The 25,967-nt window shown below is 39.7% G+C and overlaps 1 protein-coding gene across 1 annotated transcript in view; it reads left to right on the forward strand.

The window, feature by feature from the left end:
- Positions 1-208: 208 nt before the first annotated feature.
- LOC139743066 (cholesterol transporter ABCA5-like) overlaps positions 209-25,967 on the forward strand; it is a 46,376-nt gene continuing 20,617 nt past the window's right edge. Inside the window, exons 1-15 of the mRNA XM_071653574.1 lie at positions 209-337; positions 1,249-1,677; positions 2,866-2,982; positions 12,540-12,766; positions 13,632-13,771; positions 14,244-14,440; positions 15,691-15,838; positions 16,526-16,715; positions 18,679-18,743; positions 19,859-20,145; positions 21,251-21,370; positions 22,248-22,386; positions 22,746-22,836; positions 23,653-23,792; positions 24,102-24,254. Of these exons, the coding sequence (XP_071509675.1) occupies positions 254-337; positions 1,249-1,677; positions 2,866-2,982; positions 12,540-12,766; positions 13,632-13,771; positions 14,244-14,440; positions 15,691-15,838; positions 16,526-16,715; positions 18,679-18,743; positions 19,859-20,145; positions 21,251-21,370; positions 22,248-22,386; positions 22,746-22,836; positions 23,653-23,792; positions 24,102-24,254 (2,527 nt within the window). The 5' untranslated portion in view covers positions 209-253. The remainder of the gene's footprint in view (positions 338-1,248; positions 1,678-2,865; positions 2,983-12,539; positions 12,767-13,631; positions 13,772-14,243; positions 14,441-15,690; positions 15,839-16,525; positions 16,716-18,678; positions 18,744-19,858; positions 20,146-21,250; positions 21,371-22,247; positions 22,387-22,745; positions 22,837-23,652; positions 23,793-24,101; positions 24,255-25,967) is intronic.

Raw genomic sequence — 25,967 nt, forward strand, 5'->3', positions numbered from 1 at the left:
ACTGAGGAGAGTTCTATGGAGCACTGATCCATCATACTGAATCTTGTATGCATGATATGTGTTGGTCTATCTTCAGCTTTATGCAGCAGATGGCAGTACTTAAATATTCGTGTCTCTCTAAAACCTTTGTGCCTCTGCTTTTTTTTTCCAACTTCCAGCAGGTTTTCCCTTTGAGATTGTGCAGTAAATAAGATTTGAGAGGAGCTTTGAACATTGAGTTGGTCAGTCCCAGTGGTCACAGCGAGTGGTCAGCATGAGTACGTTATGGAGCCAGATTTACTGGCTCCTCAGGAGAAACTGTCTGCTCAAGATTCGCTACAAGCAGCTGACCTTTCAGGTAAGAGTGGACATACTGATTGCAAATATCAAACATACTGTATATGTAAAGCCACAAATATTTGCGGCATGAAATTTCGCAAATTGCCACTGGCATTCAGTGCATATATATTGTAGGCAATCGACATGAGCATTTTGATTTGTTGGGTCTTGGCTCTCGCAAAATTCGCAAAATTGAAATGCATTAAAAGATGTATGGTTTTACTTGGGGATTTCTGTAGTCCGTAGGGTTTATTCCTCTCCGGGAAAGAAAGCAAAAGGTTTAAAATGTCTATGAACTGCAAGTATTACCACTTGCAAAATTTGCTGAACAAGTAACAATTCATGAGATTTGTTCTGTACTATCAATTATGTACAATTCTTTCTGGAATTAGTGTTTGTCTTCGTTTGACAAGCCTACCATGTCCACTCATTTCATAACATTTTGATGGTGAAGTCATGGTACGTTTGTATTAACAGTAGTACTGTATAGCACAGTCAAGTCCAAAGCTGTCTTTATAGTGATCAGGGAATGTACCGTACAGTCATGTGCTCCAAAGTCAACTCCATCTCAGTAGTTCTGTGGACAGATACAGTGTCCTTTATGACCCAAGAATAATGAAGTTTGTTATGTTTGAGTATTTAGCCTTTGAACATTTGTATTATAAGTCTTTTCTCGTAACTGTGGCAAACCCCATAACTGAGTATGTATTACACATGATATCAATGATTGCCTTGAGAGGGTCGTAGCTTTAGTAGTATAGATGCAGTAGTGGAACTCAGAATCTCTCCAGGATATCATTATATATTATACAGATGCACAGTTTTTGTTTGTGAATATATTGCCATTCCACCATGTAACTACTGTGTAGTTCCATGATGTTTGAGAAGGAGTGAAGTAAGTTTTTGTTATTGTTTTCTTACCCGTTGCAGGAAATATTCATTCCCCTGATATTTGTAGCAAACCTGGCCACCATCCGCTTTACCACCCAAGTGGACCCCATAAAACCCATCACATCCTCCCAGCTCACGTCACATAAACTCATCCAGCCCCAATTCATGTCGTCATTTGAATATGCCATAGCCTTCACTCCAGACAACCCTGACACTGAAAACATCACTTCCGAGCTGGCGTCCCAGCTGAACATCATGGCTGACCCACCTGTGGTCGGCTTTGCATCAGAAGAAGAGCTCCTTGACGCGTATGTCAATGCCACAACCAACATCAGCCTTGCTCTAGTTTTCAGTGAGGATTTTCCGGGAAATTTGTCCTACAAAATCAGACTTTCCTATGGATCGTTGCCATTTAATTACGGCCCTTTTGAAGAAATGAGAGGTGAGTTGAAACCATATATTGTCTCTGTACGCCTACATGGAAATACATGTAGAACAATTGTTTGAAAATAGCAGATGGCATTTTCACTTGTAATGAAAAAATTTGGAGTGTGTATGAAAAATAAATGTCAACGGCATGATAATGATTTCAATGTTAGCAAATGCTTAATACTGTATAATACTGTATTAACTGTTGTTTTTTGCAAAGGCTTAAATATAGTGAATTTCGTAAATTACTGTTTGGCCACAAATTCAAAGCACAACACAAAAAATGTTATCATACACTAGAAGGGTAATAGTGCACTTTAAATACAATAGCAGTGTCAATTCGTGAAAACAAAGTCTCACAAAAATATCTGTGATCTCCTCATACGCGAAAATATCTGTACACAAAAATAACACCTTATGCAGTACTTGGAATGCTGATCAGTGATGCCTCCATTGTGATAGTGTTTGATCTGGCCATGTGTGTTTAGCTCTTTCTATGCTAGGGACTTTGGACAGTCTTTATAATGCTTTAAGTACCAAGTCTGTGCCGATCATTACTCAAAATACTCAAATGGTGTTAATAAATGTTGCATTGTCTGGTCAGTACAATTGTACATGATTTGACCTGATGACCATTGAGCTTTGATTGATATTACTGTCTCATAATCATACAATTAATGGAGAGTCTGTCCAAAGCAACAAACCTGTCCATATTTAAATTCATAGAAGCACAAAGAACCAAAATTAGAAGTAGCTAGCTCTACTTTCTAACTGTACATCTATGTAGCAATTCATTCAAATTCACACAGACGAATTTCATTTTCTTTCTTTGCTTCTCTGATTTTACCTGCACTTTGTTCTTCTTTCCCAACATTCTTGTTTTCAATGAAATAATATTACCTCAATTGACAGTGTTTGCTGAATCTGTGTGTGATGTATAGTTTTAAAATGAGAATGTATTATTAATTCCAATATGATTTACTCTTCATAAAATGTTAGTTTATGACATTGGCATTATGGTAGGTGAAATTATAAGATATTTTGTTTTACATAAAACCTTTCCTTACATTGTTTCATATAAGATTGTATTAAAGGTGACTTTCAGAGTATCAGTTTTTTTTTTTCATGCAACATTCAGAATTTGTTGATTGTGAAGCAGGTATATTCTGTGTCTCATTCCTCACACTGTGGTGTGTGCAATGTCTTGGTTGATATCTTCCAGGCCAGTGTTATGGTAACGACCCCGCCTATGGCATACCATACCCAGCCAACTGTGAGATCACCAAGTATCTCTACTCTGGGTTTGCAGCCATCCAGGCGCTGACTGAACACTTTATACTCAGGGTGAGTGAAAATTGTGGGAAGCTCACATATATGTCAAAAGGAATGGTATAGTTTTGGTAGAGATGAGGATTCAGGTATTAACTTTTCACAAGATAATTAGAAATCACTTATCTGAAATTATGTTACACAGCATACAATTCTAAAAGAGGAATTCATAGATTATTTGCCAAAAACTAGTTCATTGAAATGGCTGAGATTTCCAGAAACAAAGAGTACCTAATGAAATATGGGTGCCACCTTTTTTTTTGGAACACTTCATTTCACTTTGTTTTTTATATCTCAGCAATCTCAAAACCAATTTTTTAATTGTATGTTTTATTAATATTTCAGATGAAGGGTTTCAAATTAACTTGTGAAAAGTTAAAACCTGAATCCACATCTCTACCAATGCTACACTGGTAATCCCTGTAAAAACCTTTTTTTTTCTTTTTTTTTTTTAGCATGCAGGCACAATCCTTACAGTGATTGTAGTGGATGTTTAAATTTTTTCTTTTGAACTGGATTTTGTTGTTGTTTGTTTTCCAGTTATTCTACCCTTGACATTTTGGACTTCAAACTAACCCTGCCCCCTCCCCCTTGGGCCGGCCTCTTCTTTTCCATTAAGAGCCAACTCTTTCATGTACATTGGCCATTGTCCTTCTTAACACAAAGTATACTGCTCCATTTCACCTCCAGTATGATATAAGAAGCCAAGATTAGATTTAGAAGAGACTACCAGGTTGTCGAAAATTTCAGATTGAGTAATAATAGCATTGTTCACATTGCTTGTACAGACAACAAACTTTATTGGCCCATTACATCTTGCTGAAAGCTTTGGAAAGACAAGAATATGATCATTAGTGTTTACATGGACAAACAGGAAGTTTTTTATTTTCTTGCCAATTTCCATTTGTAGACATCACGCACATTTCACTTTCATTTTGCTGTCTTTACAAATATCCGTATACCTTACTTAACCCGTTGAGGATGAGTCCCGAGTATACTCGTGCAGGGGTCTATGGGAAATGCGTGTTGTAGCAAAATCAGTCCGTCCTCAACGGGTTTAATCAAAGTTTGTTCCCATGGCAGCCATTTCAGGTATTTTCCACTTTCTGCTTGTTTATGTTTGGAATTTTGGAAAATTGCAGATTATTTCTACTGAAATATTGCTAACAGATATTTTATGTGATTGTTAACAAGCAGAAATAGGAAAACAAAATTGTGTGCAACTGTACCCTTTAGAATGGTCAAAGAAGAGCTGGTCAAATGTCATGTGTGTATCTGAAGTCAGTGAAAAACCAGATGAGCAGTTGTGAATTGGTAGCAAGTTTTATTTGTGGGTAAGAATGACCAAGAACTGCATACAATGTACCATACATTGTATGTCTTGACTTTACTTATGATTATGATTCGGTTATCAGATTGGTTTCATTATTTTTTTTTTAATTCAATAAATAAATACATTAATAACTATTATACATTAATTAAGTAATTACTTGATTTTTTGTTCATTTATTTATCTGTTCATTAATTCATTTATGTATTTATTTATTACTCTTATTATTATTTTTCATGATAGTGGAGTCAGATTTTCACAGCAACTATTCATTCTCCAGTACAAGAGCTGTGTGTGTAATGTTTGATAAGTTCAGCAATGGATGCACAATATCAAGATGACAATATGATGACATATCCGTGTTCTCAATAGGACTAGATTACAAAATGATCTCGTAGTGCCCTCTATAACCAAATCTTTGATATTTTTTGTCTTTTCCAATTGATATCATTTGCACACGTAGTAATTTGAGCAAATCCAATCCTTTAAGGCTTTTTTTCTGCGTTAGGTTTGAGAGAACGGTAATTTTTAGTTTTTACAATAAACATTCAGATGGTGCACGTGTCATGGTAAAGTTTATGTGACTGTGATAATGACCTTTATCACTATTCTGGAGGTATAATGGCAGTCATTACCTGTTCTAGAAACTATGCATAATTACATTAAGTTGTTTGTTCTGCTGCAATTTAGTATGGACTGTGGCCTATGCATTATAAACCCCCTTTCAAATTAACTGTGGCCTATTATATTCTAAGCTTAACTCTATTGTGCTACAAATGGCTGTTTTGGTTATTTATTTCTGGTTGAAATACATTTTTAACTGCAAGTTATTTTATTTGAGTTGGTTTTCTAAAGGGTGAAAAATTGACAAAAAACTGACATGATGATGTACACACAAATTTTTGGTGTGTTCACAGCCTGCATTAATTCATGGAATTAACAGATAACTTTAAATGCTGATGAAAACCTTGGTTATTTCAGCTAAGTTTGTGGGCACATAAAAGGTTAAAACAAAAGGAATATGTGGAAATCTACACCCATTGAGAGTGTCTAAAATATTGTGGAGCTCCTACCAAGGCTCCCTATAGAGAGTGGTGTTTGATAGTACAACCTCAAATACATTTGTATGACAACAACTCTGGACAGACATACTATGTACTGTAACTCATAGGCCATTCTTTACATTTGTGTTTATCACAGCAACCAGTAAGTGATGTATTTTTGTCTCTTTTAGAAGGCTTCCAGCTTTGTTATTCTGGCCCACACATTGATACCCAGCTCAAGTGAAGCCATAAAGATTAAAGGGAACCACCAACCTAAGGAAGATTTTTGTTTTGTTTTTTCTTTTTAGCTTTAAAAAAACAACAACACATACAAATGAAATATCTATGGCATGACTGTGATTTCTGTGAGGAGAAAACCAAGATATCATGGCATTTGCAGAATTAAAAAAGCATTGATTGCTTCTAACTTTTGGGGTCCGCTGTATTGATAATGGTACCAAAGCGTCAACCACATGGACTTATGTACCAAAGAAGTGGATGTAGGGTCACAGTATAATTGCTTAATGTGTTTCATCAGTTGCATCAAGTCATGCATTGTTACAAAGTGTACATGTAGCCAGGCAGAAGATTGAGCAAACTTGTCTTGCCTGTTTGTAGAGTACACAAGTTTAGACTTTTTAGAAAGTAGTTTGATATGTTTTATGAATGGTTTGTCTGTCACACAGCAAAAATACAGTCAGTGTCCCCCAGTACCCTTCAACTCTGGACCTTTATATCAGTAATTATTTGATGCAAAGGATGTTTTTCAAATGATAGACTAAACTTTCCCAATACATATGCACACACGCATGTCATACACACATACATGTACACAGAGACTCAAACCCCAAGCACCTTCTGATTGGGAGATTCTCCCGCCTGAAACCCCTGGCAAACGAGAGACTCCAATTTGATGTGCGCGAAGTGCGAAGTTCCTTGCGGCCGGGATCCAGCTCTAGGGTTCTAGATGCTCTCTCGTGCTATCTAAGACTTATTTGTCAACACAAAATTACATTTAGTAAGAAATCATTTCAAGCGGGAGAAGTTAAATCTCAAGCGGGAGAACAGGAGATTTTGCAAAAATGGGCTTTCGGAGGGAGATCTCCCGTCGAAAACGGGAGAGTTGGAGTCTCTGCATACACATATATCGTAGTCATGGTGGAGTCTTGGGATTCCTCTCATTTTTTTTTTTTTTTTTTTGTGAATGTACTTACAGTGATTTCAAATGTCAGCATTATGCAATACCTGCACAAAATTCAAAATACCAAACTAATACCAAACATGTTTACAATTGGTTAATATCATAGTAACACTTCAGTACCAAACTATATCCCATCACTTTCCAGGTAATCTGCATTGTTACATTTTTTAGCATCGTAAACCTAAAAGGTGCCATCTGTGTTACAGAGGAAGTATTTCATGTTCTTGTTTATCGTCCTAAAATGGGATGAGAAATGAAGTCTGGAATGCAGACTAGAGTGAGTTAATGTTAATCATACATAATGTAACCAATGCCTTCCATCCCCTGACCCCTCCCCCATGCATTTCACTGAAACTACTAGGTTCCATGTACTTTGAAGTTCTCACTATTGTGTCTTGCACTAAATGAAGATCTGTCAAAAGCGTTATTGGAATGCTACACAGTCTAAAGCTCCATGGATACCCATACGAACACAAGACACTAAGGTTATGTAATATTTGACTTAGTTTTATACTGCCCCTTGGGTCAATATTTACAGAAGGGTAGCATCATCAGCTTACTGGTTATAAAAGTATGCCTTTCCCAGCTGCATGAGAGCGAAAAATTATGTAACATGATATGAGATGCTTTGTTTACCAGCAGTTCGACAGGTAGTGAAGTGTAACTGTTATTCCCTTCGCCTTGGATTTTTTTTTTTTTCACATTAAACATGGCAGAATTTTTGAGAATCTCATTCCTTCTTCATTCATCTCATTTAAAATGATATTTATAAACATCTGACTGAAGGAATACATTTTATCAGATTGTACAGTATGGCAATGAAACAATTACCGCCATGATGTCTGTACAGTAGGAAGCAATTTAGTTTAATATTGTATCATATATGGTCCAACCTGTCTATAGCCACCGCTGTCTATGGCGGGTACCTGCCGTATGCGACAACGAAACACAATCCCCCCCCCCCCCCCCCCCCCCCCAAAGCCATTTTAATGACCCTGTCTGTAGCGGTCACCGGGTCAGGAGACTCTTTTGTCTCCCTTGGGTGACCACTATAGACTAGACAGGTTTGACAGTATCATGTGACTGAAGTGGCTCTTGAATTTAAAAAGTTCTTACTACACAGACAAGACTTTTATTCAAAAGTGCATGGAATTACTCTGGCATAAGACAGGAACAGTATCATCATTATCTCCCTCACTCAGGGTGCTACATAAGCACTTGCCCGATTGCCCGGGGCAAGTGAAAATCAAAGTCGGGCAAGTGTTTTGGAACAATGAGAAAAAAAATGCTTGCCCAGATAGGGCAAACAGAATGTTTTGAAGCCAGCTTTTTTTTTTCACTTTTCCACCTTTCAAACCCACGAAGCCAGCCAAACAGAAGCCCAAGGATAATGACTATTTAGTGATCAATACAAATTCAATTACAAAGCACTGAAATTTCATTTCAGCAACTATCCAGCATTTTGCAAGCAATACCAACACTCGATCGAACCAAGTTTGTTTCTCCAATGTGTCAAGCCCATGGCTTACATGATGTACAAGTGATTTTCTTTATTTCATTTTCTGATATTTTTGTACTTTCTATTTGGGCAAGTAAGATTCATGTTCGGGCAAGTGTTCTGCAACAATTTAAAGATCTGCTTGCCCTAGTTTGGGGCTTCTGCAACTAAATGTCTATAAACCCAGCCAAAATAGTGAAACATACTGTGTGACCTGACGAACAGTATACTGGGTTTGTTTACTGGTTGGGTATGGACACAGCCACGCCTACCGATCTGTATTTTATGAGAGATGAATAAACACAGATCCTTAGGTGCTGAGCCACACAGATTGGAATGTACCCAGACTAAGTCACAAGTCTCCATGGTTTATATTGTGAGCATGTCTTGCCCATCCAAACTACTTCTTGTAAAACCTTCAATTCAATTCAATTCAGTTGAGATTTATTTTTCATTCCATTCGTTTACAAAAAAAAAGTAAAATAAAAATACAAGGTACATGTATGCATTGTTACAATCATTATTTTTAGCTCTACCAAGGGAGGAGGTTATGTTATCGATCGGTGTTTGTTTTTTCTGTTACTAAATAACTCAAAAAGTTGTGAACAGATTTGGATGAAACTTACAGTCCACAGTTGAAAATGACATCAGGAACAGATGATTAAGTTTTGGTAGTGATCTTGAAATTTTTATGGATTTTATGAAGGATTTTCAATATTTTGGTAGGTAGGGTCAATGAACTTGGGAGTTAAAGCTGCACATTTTTTGAGGTTTTTATAATATATGCACACTAAAGTACAATTTTCCGTGCTCATTTTTTTGCAAGGGCGAGGCGTGCCACGCACCCGAGGGTTTATTGGTGGAAAGTAGCTGCTTGGCTGAGGTCTGCACTCTCAGAGTGCCTTTCTACTTTGTATATCCCCTCTGATTGTCAGTAGGTTCATTCAAAAGAGTATGGTGTCACCAGTGACAATCTAGAATATAGAAGAATTTTCTCTTGACAGTGAGCTCATTTTGCATGCTTACACTGTGTTCCCATGAGTGTGATCAACACAGGTTTCATTGTGAGCACCACAGAATGCAGATGGCAGGTGTGGAACATGCCATGTAGCTTCTTATGACCCCAGTAATGTATTGTATTTTAGATTTTTACTGTGAAGCAGATAACACAGAAACTAGTCAGCTCTGTGTGAACCTGTCCAATGCCTGTCAATGGTTTGTCCAAAAAAAAAAGACTTACTCTGTCGACTTGACAGTAACTTTTTGTGCCGGTGCTTGATTTACAATACCATTATAAGAAGATTATCTGTAGTTTACAGAGCGGGAAGCCTTGAGATACATGTAAATCCTATAAATCGTGATATCATTTAAGTCACTATAAAGAGCACTTTAACCTGTTGAGGATAAGTCCCAAGTATACTTGGGCAAGTGTCTATGGGATTGGGAAATGCGTTTTGTAGCAAAATCAGTCCATCCTAGATAGCTAAAATGGGTTGATCATCTGAGGTATTCATAAAATTCCCTTAAAGGTGGTTGATTATCTTAGTTAGGATGAAATTGTCCAGCATTTTATACAATCTGTATTAAATGCAATGCTGTAATGTAGACTGGGGTGTAGTGATAAGCTGTAATGTTTGTTGGCTTCTAACAGGCACATGGTAGATGTCAATTTAAAGACGTACGTACTGCAGTGTTTACAGCCAAGCTTGCCAGCCAACATACACACACGCCCATTTTAGTCATTATTTGATTTTACCCATCATGCACCAGGCCAAACAGTCCGCTGTCAGCTTAGTACATTACATCGCAACTACTGTTTACATTGTTTGGCAGTGTGCAGTACATGAGCATTTCAACCTTTGTGTTTGAAGAGATGCTGTCTAATGCAGGGGCTGCAGAATGTTTTTGTAGGTGGGGGGAGTGGGGCTGGAGTGGGATGGCAGACCAAAACTGGCTGAATCTAAAGGACAGAAACTGTGGAAAATATGGGTGTTGTGATTTCTTTTCTATTGTATTTTTGCATTTTCTCTCTCTCCCTCTTTTTTTTTTTTTTTTGACCCAGAGAGATGTGTGTGTGTGTGTGTGTGTGTGTGTGGGGGGGGGGGGGGGGGGGGGGGGGGGGGGGGGAGTGGGCAGCCCCCTGTTTGTCCAGTCCCTGACTATACATGTACACATACAGTATAAATTGCTTGAAATTAAATCTCAAGGCATAATCAGTGTCTGCTATTTCTCTTTCTCTTTCCTCACGTGTCTGAGGTCATTTTGGTAGTGATAATAATTGTTTTGTCTTGTCTTTTCGTCAAGAAAAAACAGGAGAAATCTTCCCTCCGGCATGATATTTTGCCTGTGATGTGGGATAAGGAGGGATGAGAGGATAGAGGGATGACAATAGAGCTGGAGGACACTTGTTAGGCATAGAGCTGGTATTGGTATAACACTCACCTGTAGATATATATGAGAGATGCATGCATCCTTGAGTCACTAATGGAGTGTGGGTGGAATAATCATAGGGGGAGGCTTTGCAGAGAAATGTCAGGAATAAAAATGTATGTGAGTTCTGGAGTATGGAATGTATTTAGATTATTAAGAACCTATGGTCGTGATCATATTTTTTACAGCTTGGTAAAATGTATCATAATACAAAAGAATTGTTCATCAATAACCTTTGCTGAAATAACACTTATGAAGATTGGACAAAGTGTCGGAAAAATTTTGGACAAAAATTACATTGTTGTCAAGTTGATGCTTAACCAGCTTGATTTGTACAGATTTCACCAGACTCGGTCCTACTTCTTTTAATAAACTCTCTGACTCTTTCTTTGTCTGTCTATCTGTCTGTCTGTCTATCTATCTGTCTGTCTCTTCAAGTACAAGTTTATGCTCTCATTGGCATACCTTTGTTCTCAGTTCTGCTCTACAAACTCCTGGTTTTTACCTTGCTCCTACATGTATGCCAACTTCACCCATGCAGTCTGTGTACAGGCCTTGAAATAGGATTTTGGAGGGGCAAGGCCATTTAGAAAAGGGCACTTTTTCCAAGAGGCCAGCCATTAAAGGGCACTTAGGTCAGTCAGAGGGGCACCAAGGCCACATTGGAAAGGGCATGTTGGGTGTTTATACGTGATGTGAATGCCCCATAGAGCTGTATGCTATCGACCGTGCTGCTACACTCCAGCAGCGCACGCACGCATAAGATCTCTCCGCAGCAGACGACGTTAGGCAGTAGGCCATACGCAATACGATGTAGGTTCTGTAATACAGTACGTTCTCAACGCATACGCCGCGCTCGCTTTGGAGCACTTCCGGCACCATTTTGCTTTGAGCATGCGGGCATGAATGCAGAGCAAGAGAGATGGCAATGCTCGCAGCCGTCCGACAGGCCTGGCATTTTTTAGCATGGCTTGCGACCACTTGCTCCGGCCCGCCGCTGCCTAGCTAGTAACTCTATGGCCGCTGCGCTGCGGAGGCAGTCGGGACGGTAAAAGCCGGTCGGGCGTACATGTACGTACACGTCGTCTCGTATCTCGGAAAGATACTTTGAGTTTGAATCAGATATATTGGGACGCGAGTGAACTGAAGGTATGATATTTGAGATCAGGAAAGTTGTTCAAGCTTATTAAAGTGTAGACTTTGAGAAAGGGCATATTATACGTCATAAATAATAACTTTCATTCTAAAAGGGCACCACAGCCACAAGAAAAAAGGCACATTTTTTTTGGCTGTAACTTGATCAAGGAAAAAAGGGCATTGCGGCCAATGAGAGGGGCACCGACGGCCATGGCCGTCGGTGGCCGTCAGTTAATTCGAGGCCTGTGTGTACACAACTCCATTGTTCCATTCAGAACCTTGCATTCATTCATTGTTTACTTAAATACAAATATTTGATCTTCTACAGTGGCACATCGCTCATGGAGTTATAGTATACTGCATATATGTGTTGATTTTATTTCAGTTTTCGTAAGAAAATTGTACACTTGATTTTATGTAGCATCTATGATTTGCTTTTCCTATTGAAAAGAAGCGCACATGTTTTGTTGTTTTGTTTTTATCCTGCATGCTAAAATGCTGTATTTGTATTACCATGCAAGCTCTGTTTTATACGTTGCTTGAAGGTTTGCATGGTGAAGTAAATGAGGGAGAAAGGTTTGCGGTAACACCATGTGTACCACATGTACACATATGGTGTTACCGCAAACCTCTGTCAAGCTCTGTTTTGATTGATAAAGAAAGCAAACACTTCTATTAGGTACAATGTATTGCTAATTCAAAGGGAATATCAGTCCATAGCATAAGATTTAAGAGTAGCATGTGAATACTGATCTTATGTTAACACTAAAAGTTATTCTTTTTATCATTTATATACTACAATGTGATTTACATCTCATTCCAAAATTGTATGTGTACATGTATGTCTGTGTCATCCATCATCTCAGATGATTTACTCTTCTCTTTCTCATTGTTCAATCTTCTTCTTTGTCTGTTTGTTACATGTACCTCCAGCTGGTGACAGGGAACTTTAGTCTACCAATCCCTGATATAGCTGTAGAGATGATGCCAAAGGGTCAGTATGACTACCCAATCGACTCCCTCCGCATCACAGCGTCGGCATACATCGTGCTGGCGTACATGCCTTTCACCGCCGTTCTCATGACGGTCCTGGTGGCAGAGAAGGAGTACAAGATCAAGGAGTGTATGAACATCATGGGGATGAGGAACACTGCATTTTGGTGAGCGCCTCTCTGGAGGAGGACCACGCCCCTTCTTCTGGATCGCATCCGTTCCTCAGGATTGCATCTTTTCCTCCACTCGTCTTATTCTATCCCTGTGTGTCACTTTGGTAGACTTTAGGGGAGTTTCAAGATATTTGCAATCTATTGCATGTCCCCCAAATCATTTGCAGCTATTACTGTTGATTACAAGTTGTGTTTGATCTATCAGTTGCAATAATTGCAATTGATATTTGCAGTTGATTGCAAGTCAACTTTCTTGCAGAGCCTCCTTAGTCTTTCATATGAAAACTTGTCTTCTCCATTATATGTATGTCCACTTGCATTCTCCTTCTTGATTTTAAAAAGACTTCAAAATAATGAATGTGATATGTGCTTTCATAGGTTTAATCCTTGTTTTCAGCATTATAAATGAACATATATATGCTTTATTTCTTTTAACTGAGGCTGTTCACTGTTTAATGATCTCGGCTGCACATATACAAAAGGTATCAATATATCTGGCAATAGGGGACCAGTTGTCTAAAGCACTCTAGCCCTTTTATGAATGCTTTTGTCCTGGGTTGTGTATGTAGTATCCTTACCACCGGAGACTTTGAATTAAGATTCTCATTGCTAAAACTTTGCATTGAGAAAACATGTACACGTAGAAGCTTCTGGAATGCACTGTAACTTTGCAGTATAAAGAAAGTAAATAAATGAAATAAAAATAAAGTGATCTTGTTTGAGGGTTATTTATCATGAACTTTTTGATGGAAAATCACTATTCGCAAATGTCTGTGTGATTGCTGCTTTTAATTCCCTTTGTTCTGTGCTATGACCCCTGTCTAACGTGCTATGACCTTTGACCCTTGTTTTCCCACAGGCTTGCCTGGTTCATAGTGTACAGTGTGATCATCCTGGCGGTGGCTCTTATTGTGGCAGGTTATACCAAGGCCATCACACTCTTTTCTTCAGGGAATTTTTTCCTCATATTCCTAGCACTCTTCCTCTATGGACTCTCGGGTATGTAACTTAGTTCAAGGCTTTTGTTACAACTTAGTTGATTGTTTTGAAGAATTGTGGAAAGCCTAGTTGTAGCTATTCTAGGTGTTTAGATGTAACATACTAGATAAGTTACAGCTAATTGCTTTGGATTTAGGCTTGTTCAATCTTTATGATGTTTACAACATTGGATGGAGACCAGGTATTAAGTTATATCCTAATGTACTGTAGATGGTAATTCATCTTATACGTAGTTGTGGAAGTTACTATTCATGTATGTTGATTCATTTTATTATGTCGGTATCTGCATGATTTTAAGAAGTGGTGTACTAACCATTCCTAATAGCAGTCTGTATTAAATGAAGCCATTTTACTTTTAACTTTGTCATTACAATTGGTGACCTGTTAATAATGTCAATAGAATTTTGAGATGGTTGTTACCATATATTTCTCACCATATATCTTCTTGTACCCCCTTTCTATCCTCATCCAGTGGTTACCATGGCGTTCATGTTAACGCCATTCTTCCAGAGGGCGACATCAGCCGGTGCCATGGGTAGTATAGCCCTCATGCTCTTCATTGCTCCCTACATCGCCCTTGGACTGCTTGGATTTGATGCTATTCCCACCCCTGCCATTTGGGTTTTGTGCCTCCTGTCCCCCGTCGCTATCTCATCGTTCTTTGACAGAGTGAGTCATGTTTAGTGTCATGAAAGCAAGTTATTTAAAGGACAAGTTCACCTTCATATACATGTGGATTGAGTGAAGGCAACAATATTAGTAGAACACATCAGTGAAAGATTGGGGAAAATCCGACAATCCGTTCAAAAGTTATGAATTTTTAAAATACCTGTGCAATCACTGCTGGAGGAGAAGACTACTACAGTGTATGATGTCACATGCGTACAACGATATAAGGAAAATAAAAAGAGAATTTCACAAAACTTGACTTTTTGAATAAAGTGCACATTTCTTTGACTTGTATCTGACTTATGTTAGGGGTAATATTATTCCCCATGACTTCTGAAAGAGAGAAGTCGAGTGTCCTTTTATTATGTGAGAAAAGGGAGAATATCTTGAGTTTTCTTTACACTTTCTTTATATAGTTGTACTCATATGACATCACAAGCTATAGTAGTCTTCTCATCCAGCCGTGACTGAGCAAAAACTTCAAAAATTCATAACTTTTGAATGGATTGTCCGATTTTCCTCAAACTCTCATTGATGTGTTCTACTAATACAGCTGCATTCATTCAACCCACATGTCTATGAAGGTGAACTTGTCCTTTAACCTGTTGAGGACGGACTGATTATGCTTTAACACGCATTCCCATAGACACCTGCCCGAGTATTCTCTGGAGTCGTCCTCATAACGGGTTTGTACAAGATGAAATTTTCACGAATAATTACGCAGTACCCGCCGCATGCTATAAGGATTAGAACCAACACTCGCAGTCGGGCGGAAGCTCGGTGGTCTAGTGGGTTCGAATCCCACTCGAGTATGTACACCCGTGATTTTTTTATCATGGCTACTACTAAAACACTGATCAATTCAGTGCTTATTTACGTTGATGTTGGGCAATTTGTCAATCATTTGCAATGAAAACATCTCGACCGAAGAATTTCTTGAATTAGAAGATTTGCAATGTTTAGTTTCTGTTTCACAGTGGGTTTTTGTTATAATGCAGTCCTCAGGACTGGCAGTTTTCTTTCATTATATCAAACTTTCATTATAACCAAACAAATAAACAATAAAGAAAATAGCATGGATATTCCTGCAACCTGAATTTTTACTTCATTGTAGCTTGAACTTCATTCTATCCTTGTCCGTTATAATGGGAGTGCACTGTATATAAATGGATGTTTCCATTTGATTATTATTTGTTGCAATGTTCAGTGTTTCATATGACACTTATTTCTCCTCAATGTTTGACTGTCAGGCTATCCTGTATGAGCAGAACTTGGGTGGTATCCAGTTCAGTAACATGACCCTGGGCCCCTTCCCAGCCTACGCCCCAATCGTCATGCTGATCGTGGATATCATCCTTTACCTCAGTCTGGCTATCTACCTGGAAAATGTGGTACCAGGTGAGTGACGTTTGGATCGCATCCTACCAGGCCTTCACTGGTAGCACGAGTGAAAATCATGTAGTAACACCACCCTTTGAAATGGACAAATATAGCACAAATCATGGATTTACATTAACCTTGCAAGAATTTTGGTGTAGATAATAGAGATAGGAAGTTGTTTTTGTCTCCTTGAAATGAAATGTGCTGTGTTCAGTTGATGTGGACCTCTCACATTTTAACCCATTGAGGACGGACTGATTTTGCTATAACACGCATTTCCCATAGACACTTGTTTAAGTATACTCGGGACTCATCTTCAATGGGTTAATAGAAATTTAAAAACTATTTTGTGATCCTGAAGGAGGGCTTCATTACCATGGACTACGGTTGGAAGCTGTTTATGATTATGGGACCATATGAGTTAGACATTGGTCCTCTGTGCTGTGATTCTGATATAGATACAGAATAGACTAAATTGGCAATACATCATTAGGTCTTATTCTTAGATGTTTTGTTATAAAGCAGTTGAGGATGAGCTGATGCTGCTGTAACACACATTTCCCATAAACACCTGCTGGAGTATACTAGGCACTAGTCTTCAGTGGGTTAACCTTTGTATAAACTTACAGCACATGCTTGATGGCCACTTTCTCTCACTGACCGACCCACTGACCGACCCACTGACCTTCTCTCCTTCAATGTCAGGTGGATACGGTGTCACCAGATCTCCATTGTTCTGTTTGAGTCCTTCCTTCTGGTGTGGTAAGAAGTCCAAGCGTGAGACAGACAAGACGGGTCTCCTTAACGACGCCAATGGTTCCACGTCGAACTCACCAGAGGGCAACGACGATGTCGAGCCTGTTCCTTCAGCACTCAGAGACAGAAATGGAATTAGGTGAAGTTTGTCTTTATCGTATTATTTTTCATCAGGGTGATTTTTCTCTATGTTTCTATATCCAAAGCAGGTGAAAAAAGATTGGATTCCCTCCAAGAAAGGATGGCTGTAAACATCTGAACATGAAAAGGCCAGGACCTGCAAAGCTGGTCTCATGTCCTGTGTAAAAATCTAAACTGTGATTAATCGCCATAAACAGACAGTAGAGAACTGACTTTAAACATGGCACAGCGTTATAGCCAGGTTAGTACTAACAATTCGAAATGATCCAAGAATGAGACCAAGACAGAGGACCCATCCCCAGACCGAAGCCCCACACCCAGACCAAAGCCCCACACCCCCAGACAGAATCCCCACCCTCAGATTGAAGCCCAACCCCCAGACCGAAGCCCCACCCCAGTCCAAAGCCCCATCCCCAGACCAAAACCCCACCCCCAGACCAAAACCCCACACCCAGACCGAAGCCCTACCCCCAGACCGAAGCCCTACCCCCAGACCGAAGCCCCACCCCCAGACAGAAGCCCTACCCAGAGCGAAGCCCCATCCCCAGACCAAAGCCCCACCCCCAGACCAAAGCCCCACCCCCAGACCAAAGCCCCACCCCCAGACTGAAACCCCAGCCCCAGACCAAAGCCCCAGCCCCAGACCAAAGCCCCAACCCCAGACCAAAGTCCCAACCTCAGACCAAAACCCAACCCCTAGACCGAAGCTCCAGCCCCAGACCAAAGCCCCACCCTCAGATTGAAGCCCAACCCTCAGACCGAAGCCCCAGCCCCTAACCAAAGCCCAGCCCCAGACTGAAACCCCAGCCCCAGACCAAAGCCCCGGCCCCAGACCAAAGCCCCAACCCCAGACCAAAGTCCCAACCTCAGACCAAAGCCCAACCCCTAGACCGAAGCTCCAGCCCCAGACCAAAGCCCCACCCTCAGATTGAAGCCCAACCCCCAGACCGAAGCCCCAGCCCCAGACCGAAGCCCCACCCAAGACCAAAACACCACCCCAGACCAAAGCCCCAACCCCAGACCAAAGCCCCAACCTCAGGTTGAAGCCCAACCCCCAGACCGAAGCCCCAGCCCCTAACCAAAGCCCAGCCCCAGACCAAAGCCCTACCCCAGACCAAAGGCCCACCCCAGACCGAAGCCCCACACCAGACCTTGCTCAAATGTCTCCTTCTTACTTCATATTATGAGTGCTATGTCCAAACATCAAGACTTTGGAAACCTGACTCTTTCTTGCCCTCTGGCATAATGTTAGTTTAATGTTTATTAGGCAACTTATTTAAAGACAGCCAATCCCTTTTGCATGCAAATTTTTGAAAAATTGGTGAGAACACTTAGGTATTGAAGAAAACACTATTTGGAAACGTCATGTAAATTTTGAACTCAAGAGGGTCTATATTTGTTAAGTTAAATTGACCATTAAGATTTGAATAATTTTTTACAATTTACTACAAAAAAAAAACAAATCTAAACTACTAGTCTAGTTTTAGAGACCTGTGTGATGCACTTAGTTGTACATGTAGTTCATGTAAGTGGTGTGTTGTTATTTGCCATTGATAACAAAGTAAGAGAAGCTAGTGATTTCTTCTTTTCTGACAGCTTTAACATGCATATCTGTTGTTCGAAGTATAAGTATCATATTACAACCACAGGAGGATTAATGTATGCAGCTGTGCCTGGTACACAGAATACGTTGCGGTGAGCGTTTGGTGCATTATTTGAATTTTAACGGCTAACGACCTTCAAATATCACAGAAATGTTATAGATTTACAATAGTCTTGTCATTCTGGTGGAATATATCATGCTCTGTGCTATTTGGGAAGGAATGCAAAAGGGAAGGGCCATCTTTAAAGTAGGCATGAATTGTTTTCCCCTTTTATGACTCATTAAACATTTCTCTCTCTCTTTTTTTTTTAAACAAATGAATGTATAATGTGTAATCTTTTGTGTCCTTATCCTTCAGAATCCGAAACATCAGGAAAACTTTCCCACCCAAGAACGGGCAACCTGAAGTCAAGGCAGTTGATGGTATGTTCCAAGTTTAAACAATGTGGAGAACAAACTGTGAAGCAAAACCATGTTTTTGCTTTTTGCAGATTGTACTTCAAATCACCTGTTCCACAATTCTCCAAGAACCATTAAGGCTCCCAAAGGAGATTCCTTTTTGCCCATCAACGAAAGAGAGTCAGGTTGGTAATACCCATGTTTGAAAGCAGTAAACAGTCCATGTATCCTCTTTTCACGGTCAACTGCATGTGACATCGAACAATGGGAAATATCAATTGGACATGAGATTATGAATAGAGTGTGTACTGATGATCTCGCAAACTCTTTTGTTGATCACTAAAGGGCACCCGAATGGGTTCACCAAAAGTAAAAAACTTGGCTCAGCTGTGATTGCTACCTATGTCTTCATAGGAATTTGATAGCAAATCATGCTCCTTCTTATGTTGAAGAGGGAAAATTAGGCAAAAATACATGCAGTTTGGGTTCAGTAAAAGAACAGATAATGATAGAAGAAACTAATCAAAGCCACTTTTCTGGTCGGTGTAACACAAATAAGCATTAATTTTGGGCAGGAATTTTGACGCTATGGGAACCTGATATACTAGGTTCCCATAAGGAAAGGGGTTAGAATGTAAGTTAAGCAATGCTACTGTCCATTAGACATGAAACGTGCTGTAATGAGTTTGCTCTCGCTCATGACCACTCCTCCAAACAGGGCACAATAACTCACTCTCTAAACATGACAGTAGATCTCACAATTTCTTTCAAAATTACAAAATGACTGAAGCCTTTATTGAAAGATGAAACTGACTTACTTCAACAATCGACATTCACAATTTTATATGCTGAGACCGCACTTGGCTAATTCTGTTAACTGCGCCTAACCACATTCCTGTCCCCCACTTCTCCCCCAAACAATCTGCCCTGCTCACTTACCCCTCCCCCCTCCCTTTTATACCCTGCGCCCATTCTGTACTCGTGCCCGACAGGCATGCGTCATTTGTGGCGCACGCATATGTACATTAACCTCTATTTGAAATGATTCTGGCATAATCTTATATCCCATTCCGTGACAATACAATGGAATCAGTGCTTGATTGTTTGACTACCAGAAGTGTTTCCATCCTGTCCATAAGGTATCTCACTGGATATCTACGAGGGTCAGATCACCTGTCTCCTGGGCCACAACGGAGCGGGAAAGTCCACTCTCATCAGTTGTCTGACCGGTCTGTTTACCCCCACGGACGGTGGTGCATCCATCTACAACCTCAGCATCACCAATCCTGATGATCTAGATCGGATTCGAGGGATGACAGGTGTCTGTCTCCAAGAGAATACCATCTTTGAGTTTCTGTCTCCTGAGGAGCATCTCACCTTCTATGCTGGTCTCAAGGGAATCCCTAAAGAAAAGATCCCTGAAGCGGTGAGTCCTCTAGCCTAACTTACATCAGACTGACAATCATATTTTTTTTTTTCTGTTACGTTGTCTAGATTAGCATAATGCTCATACCTAGTTTTTTATTGAGATATCATATCCATACTAAATGTACATGTACAACTTGATGAACTAACATAACTGGTCAGCAATCAAAGATGGAGAATTATTCTGTGTCTAAGTTCTAAAAAGTAGTTTGTGGAAGACTACAGAGTTTGTAAAAAAAAAAAGCAATTTTGAATAAAAAGGCCTCTGCTAAATTACAAAGTACTCCTAGAATTAGTGTTATGGATTTCTATCCAATCAACATCTGATTCATTTGTATCTGATATCTCAATCCACTTCACCATAGCATATAAAATACTTAGTAATACATGTAGTTACTTGTGGTTGGATCCTGCTGTACAGACTTCGTCACTGTGTTCCTTTGTGTTGGATTTTCTCAATAATAACAACAACTAAATACTGAAAATAATTGGCTTGGTTATGATGGTTGAACTGAATTTAGTGCTGAGTAGCAAATAAATGAATAGAAGATAAAAATGCATTGGTACAAGACAAAATGAATGAAGATGTGAATGGATGTGGAATAAAGAAGTATGGTCATGTTGAAGTTATAGTTATTACAAATTCTAAATCACACCACAATCATTAGCCCATTTCATAGGTATGGAACAACAAAGTTTGCTGAAACCATGATTGCTATGTTTTCGTTAACACTGTCTCTCAGCTCATGGTGCAGGAGTGCTCAGGAATCTATGGTTTCCATCAACAGATCCATAGCAACCGTATCCATGGTAACCACATATCCAAGGCTGCACACTCGCACTGGTCCGACGGTCCCTGACCAGTAAAAAACACTGTCGGACTAGTAACTTTTTCAGGAATTTACCAGTGAAAAATGGAAAAACTTTGTATCTGCTGGACCAACGGATAGGTCGGACCAGTAGAAGATTGCGAAATGGGTTTAGTGTGCAGCCCTGACATATCCATGGTAACCACATATCCATGAACATCCATGAATGCTTGGTACCTTATGTATGACATGACCTGTGATAGACTCTTGGTGTCTTCTATTCTTTTTTCGTCACAGGTTGATGAGGTGGTGAAGTTAATTGATCTAGACACCCAGAGGGCGACCTTCTCTAAGCATCTTAGCGGTGGACAGAAACGCAAGCTGTGTGTCGGAATGGCCATCATCGGGAACCCCAAGGTGGGCTGAGAATATTTGCATGAACCGTTTCTTTCTCTGGCAGTCTGTAACACGTGTATGTGCTGAGTATGAGTAAAGTGAATCAGTGTGACAAAGTTAACGAATTTTCACCAATGAACTAGCATGAAAATAATGACATATCAATAGTTTGGGGAGGTATTATGAAATGTACAGCAACACACCAACCTCATGCAAATTATGAGCAAGTGAAGTTCACTGACATCAGCCCACTACAGCAAAATGATGATAATATAGTAACAACCATGATTATGTGAAAATGTCAAATCTTTAGCATTATGTCACATATGCTCAAGCTGTGATGTAAAAACGTACAGTTTATTCAGATAAGTATTAGACAATAGGATATGATATTTCTTGATAAACACCCAATATCACTCTTATATACAATAGGTAATTAAATTCTGAGATTTTCCAGAAAAACTTCTGAAGTTATCTTGCTCAGGTTAGAAGTATGATAGAAATAGCATTCTCATGAATATTTGAGCCATCATAGTTAGTTTGTTTTGTTAGTATTTGAAGTCTTTTAACAAAGGAAGACCTTCATATGCACCTACACCGTTCGTATGGCATGTCCGTATGGAATCCAGATGCATGCAAGTTTTATACTACCTGTCAAATTTATCACCCACCTCTAATTACATGCAATTATGCCAATTTTGGAACAATTTGGTGCAATGGCACCTAGAAATAAGGTGTTTTTATATTGTAAATGTCTAAGTGAGATCCTGTGCATACAAAATGTAGATACCAACTGAAGAAACAAAGGGATAATATTCCCTGCAAGGCCAATCTGTGTAAAGATCATGCGATCATTAAAGTTTTGTTTTCTCTTAATTCTTGATTTGTGTGAGTATAGGTGTTGTTTCTGGATGAGCCAAGCAGCGGTATGGATCCATATTCTCGACGCAAGATGTGGGCTCTGTTAAAGAAGCAGAGGGAAGGACGAGTCACTCTCCTCACAACTCACTTTATGGATGAAGCTGACATCTTGGCAGGTCAGTGACTGGAACCAAGACTATACGATTTGTGACACTCACTAAGAAAGGTCCAGGGAATGAGATCATAGTGACATTTTGTCCATCCTCTTCTTATGTTGTCTTTTTACACATTTAATGTGGCTTTCAGCATCCATACATGACAACTTTTGATAACGAGTTTACCACTATTTCTGTATGAGGTCATCCACTAAACTTAAATCCACACCTAAATTGACCTCACACCACTCCATTGGGAGCTCTTCAGGCAAGTTACTTCTTTGTGGATGATATGCTTAAAGTGTAAGTAATGGTGGTCACACCACGGAAGACTGTCAGTTTTCTCAAATGACTGTTTTGAATTCTTGTGTCATTGTCAGACCGTAAGGCCATCGTCTCCCAGGGCAAGCTGAGGTGCTGTGGATCATCGCTCTTCCTCAAGAATAAATTTGGTCTGGGCTACCATCTCAGGTGAGCCATTTCTGCTTTTTTAATGACTTTGAGACTGTTGATCCTTCTGGTGTGTGTGGGTAAGTAGGTCTTAAGGATAGTCCAGACATCTTGTCAAAGAATGGACTAGATTCCTTTTTGGTGAATAAATGTAACTACCAAGAAACAGCTAATTAAAACTAAAATACCAGGCAAGTTGTAAATGTTTTTTTTTTTTTTAAATCAAAAAGTCTTTGTACTTTTGCTACAAAGTAGCTTTGTTATGGTATTTTGTGTTTTTATTTGTGTGTGTGAGTGTGATTTCCACCCTGTGGTAAAGTCCTACTATTAGATTCCTTGACTATTAAATCATACGCTTAGCATTTGGAAGCACATTGATATATTGTTAGTGTCATCAGGCTATTATATACACATGCTGGAAATGTCCCTATTTCCCAATCATAATGAATCCTTGAAAAAATTCATACCAATTCCTAGATCCAGATGGTGATCCAGATCACTAACAAAATGTAATTATCTGTTCCTTAAGTCATGAACAACTTTTCCTAAAAATCCAGTCACAGCTTTTTCAGTTATTTTGCGAACAAGAAAGCAAACAAATAATCAAATAGACAAACCAGTGCCAGCAAAAACAACCTCTTTGGTGGAGGTAATTAGTAAGTTTCCATATTTACCTTCTTTGTCATACATTCGTTGACCATACCAGTTCTATTGTTCAATAGTGTAATGTTTCCTCTCTTAGATTAAAACCAGAGTGAACTCTGCATAACATGTTTAACTATCATGTAGCAGAAGAGACTGTCAATTAAATTTTGAACGTTGTACTGCCCTCTATAGTATGGTTGTGGAGAGTGATTGCGACCGCGACAAGATCACCTCAGTGGTCAAGTCTCACGTCCCTGAGGCTCTGGTATCCAGATCCCATGGCATGGAGCTGTCTTTCCGCCTGCCACTCAAAGATGTCTCCAACTTTGCTGGTGAGAATCACTGTATTTCTTTCAAACAAAAAATATGATAACATGCCCTTTTTTTGCAACCTGAACATGGATAACCCTCCAGGCCTTTGTTGTGAAAACTTTTGAAGTTGTAAACTGTATTAAGCAATAGCGGTACTGACTCTTTCAAGCATCATAACATTAGAGTAGATTGTCTGATTTTCATTAGACTTTACTGATGTGTTCTAGTAATGATATTTTTCCCATGAACAACACTCTATATGGTACAGAATGTACAATTTATTTCATTCCCCTTTAAAATTGTCATTTATATGTTGGTACATATTGCAGGAATGTTTGAACACCTGGAGAAATCTGATGGTGCAGGAGGACCCACTGCCTCCCAAGCCATGGGCATACAGACCTATGGGGTTTCCATGACAACACTGGAGGAAGTCTTCCTGAAGATCGGGGAGGAGGCAGAGGTTGAAGAGGCAGATGCCGGTAAAGAGTGTTCCCACCTATTGATTTCTGCGTAGGGTAGAAGTGTGCCCTTTGAATGATCATTTTCCCATGCTGATATTGATGTCAGCGAGTGTAGGTTGCTTGGTGACAGACGTTGACAGAACTACAAAAGTGTGTGTGTGTGTTTGTGTGTGTTGTTTGCAGGTGCATTTGTGAGATCTGTTAGGAGCCCCTGTGGTTCAGTTGATAGACCACTGGACTCTAAATCATGAGATCCCTGGTTCAAGTCCCGTGGCAGCAGCGGTCATGCCCCTATAGGCAAGGCACTATATCTTCGTTGCCCAGACCTATGCAGGGGACATAAAAGCTGTTGGTCCTTATGTAACTTGCTCATAAGTGTTCATTTGCTACAATGGTGGCCTCATTAAATACATCCAAACAAACAGAAAAACAAACAAACAAACGATGCAAAAGCCTTATATTATACTGCCATGATGCATATCATGCCCAAAAGTTCACACACCATGCAGATGGCTGCTTTTACTAAGTGGAGACTGTTGGCAGGTGTTGGTGTCTATGTAGTTCACTATGAGTTTTGTGGAAATGCAATGACATTGAGTTACTTGAAATGGATGTCTGCAATACGAATTTGCCACTATAGTCGAGTGTGCCTGTGGCTGTGGTTTGCATACAATGTATGATATTCTAGTGTAATTGTCCATGAGTATTATAACATGATAAAATGAAATGGATTAGATAACAGGAACAAGTTCTGGATTATCTGGTCATGAGAATGGTTTGTGGATTTAATGTTTGTGTGTCGATCTGTCTGTCTCTGTGGCTGAATGTGTGATATGTCTGTGTCTGTGTCTGTATCTACATGTCCTTGTGTGTGTCAGTGTGTGTGTTTGGTTGTTTGTCTGTGTGGGTGTCTGTTTGTCTCTATGTGTGTGTCTGTCTGTGTGTATGTGATTGTGTTATGTCCCTGTATGGGTGCATTTCCATGCACCGCATGCTTTTGTTTCTTTTTCTTGAAGCAACTTTTGTGTTTGCTTTAAAGTGTGCGCTTTTGCAATTTTTCTTCCATATTTTTTGCCGGTCATTCTGCTTCATTTGACTAATCTCATTTCACACAACCAGCCAAACGGAGGCAAGACACAGTCAGAGGTAAGACTGTTCTTTAAACACTAACCAGCACCCTGCCTTCTATCAGCAAAGCCAACATTCACCGGCACACCTTCTAGAGACCCCTCCCCCTTTTTTCGTGCGTGATTCTACAACTCACTGTTCTCTGAGCACCTAGATAGACCCAGTTAGACAGACCCTGCATACATATGTGTGTTTCTTTGTGTTATATACTGTGTTAAATCAGAGAATTTGGGTTTTCTGGTGGTACTTAGTCTCCAGAAGGGAATCTCAATCTTCCAAGTCAATTGTAAGTCGTAAGATTAATTGCAGATTTGCACTTGATTGCAACTAACAATTGGTGCTGTTTAAAAAAAAATGCCTGATGTGAAGTGCAATAAGAAGCCAACTCAAATTCCATACAATGATCCCTAGAGACATTTGAAGTGTATTCACATGTGCTGTGACTGTGGAGAGAAATCTTTAGTGAGAAGGAAGAGTGTAGCTGGGGTACCTGTTTAGTGAGGGCCATGGGGAGGAGGGGGGCATCTATAGGATTAGGGGTCATCTATAGGGGGCCATTTTAGGGGCCATCTATAGATGACCATCTGTAGAGGTCAACTATAG

This window comes from Diadema antillarum, unplaced genomic scaffold (genome assembly GCF_040938485.1).
Source record: "Diadema antillarum isolate AM-2024a unplaced genomic scaffold, OU_Dant_1.0 seq00001045_RagTag, whole genome shotgun sequence".
Lineage (NCBI taxonomy): Eukaryota > Metazoa > Echinodermata > Echinoidea > Diadematoida > Diadematidae > Diadema > Diadema antillarum.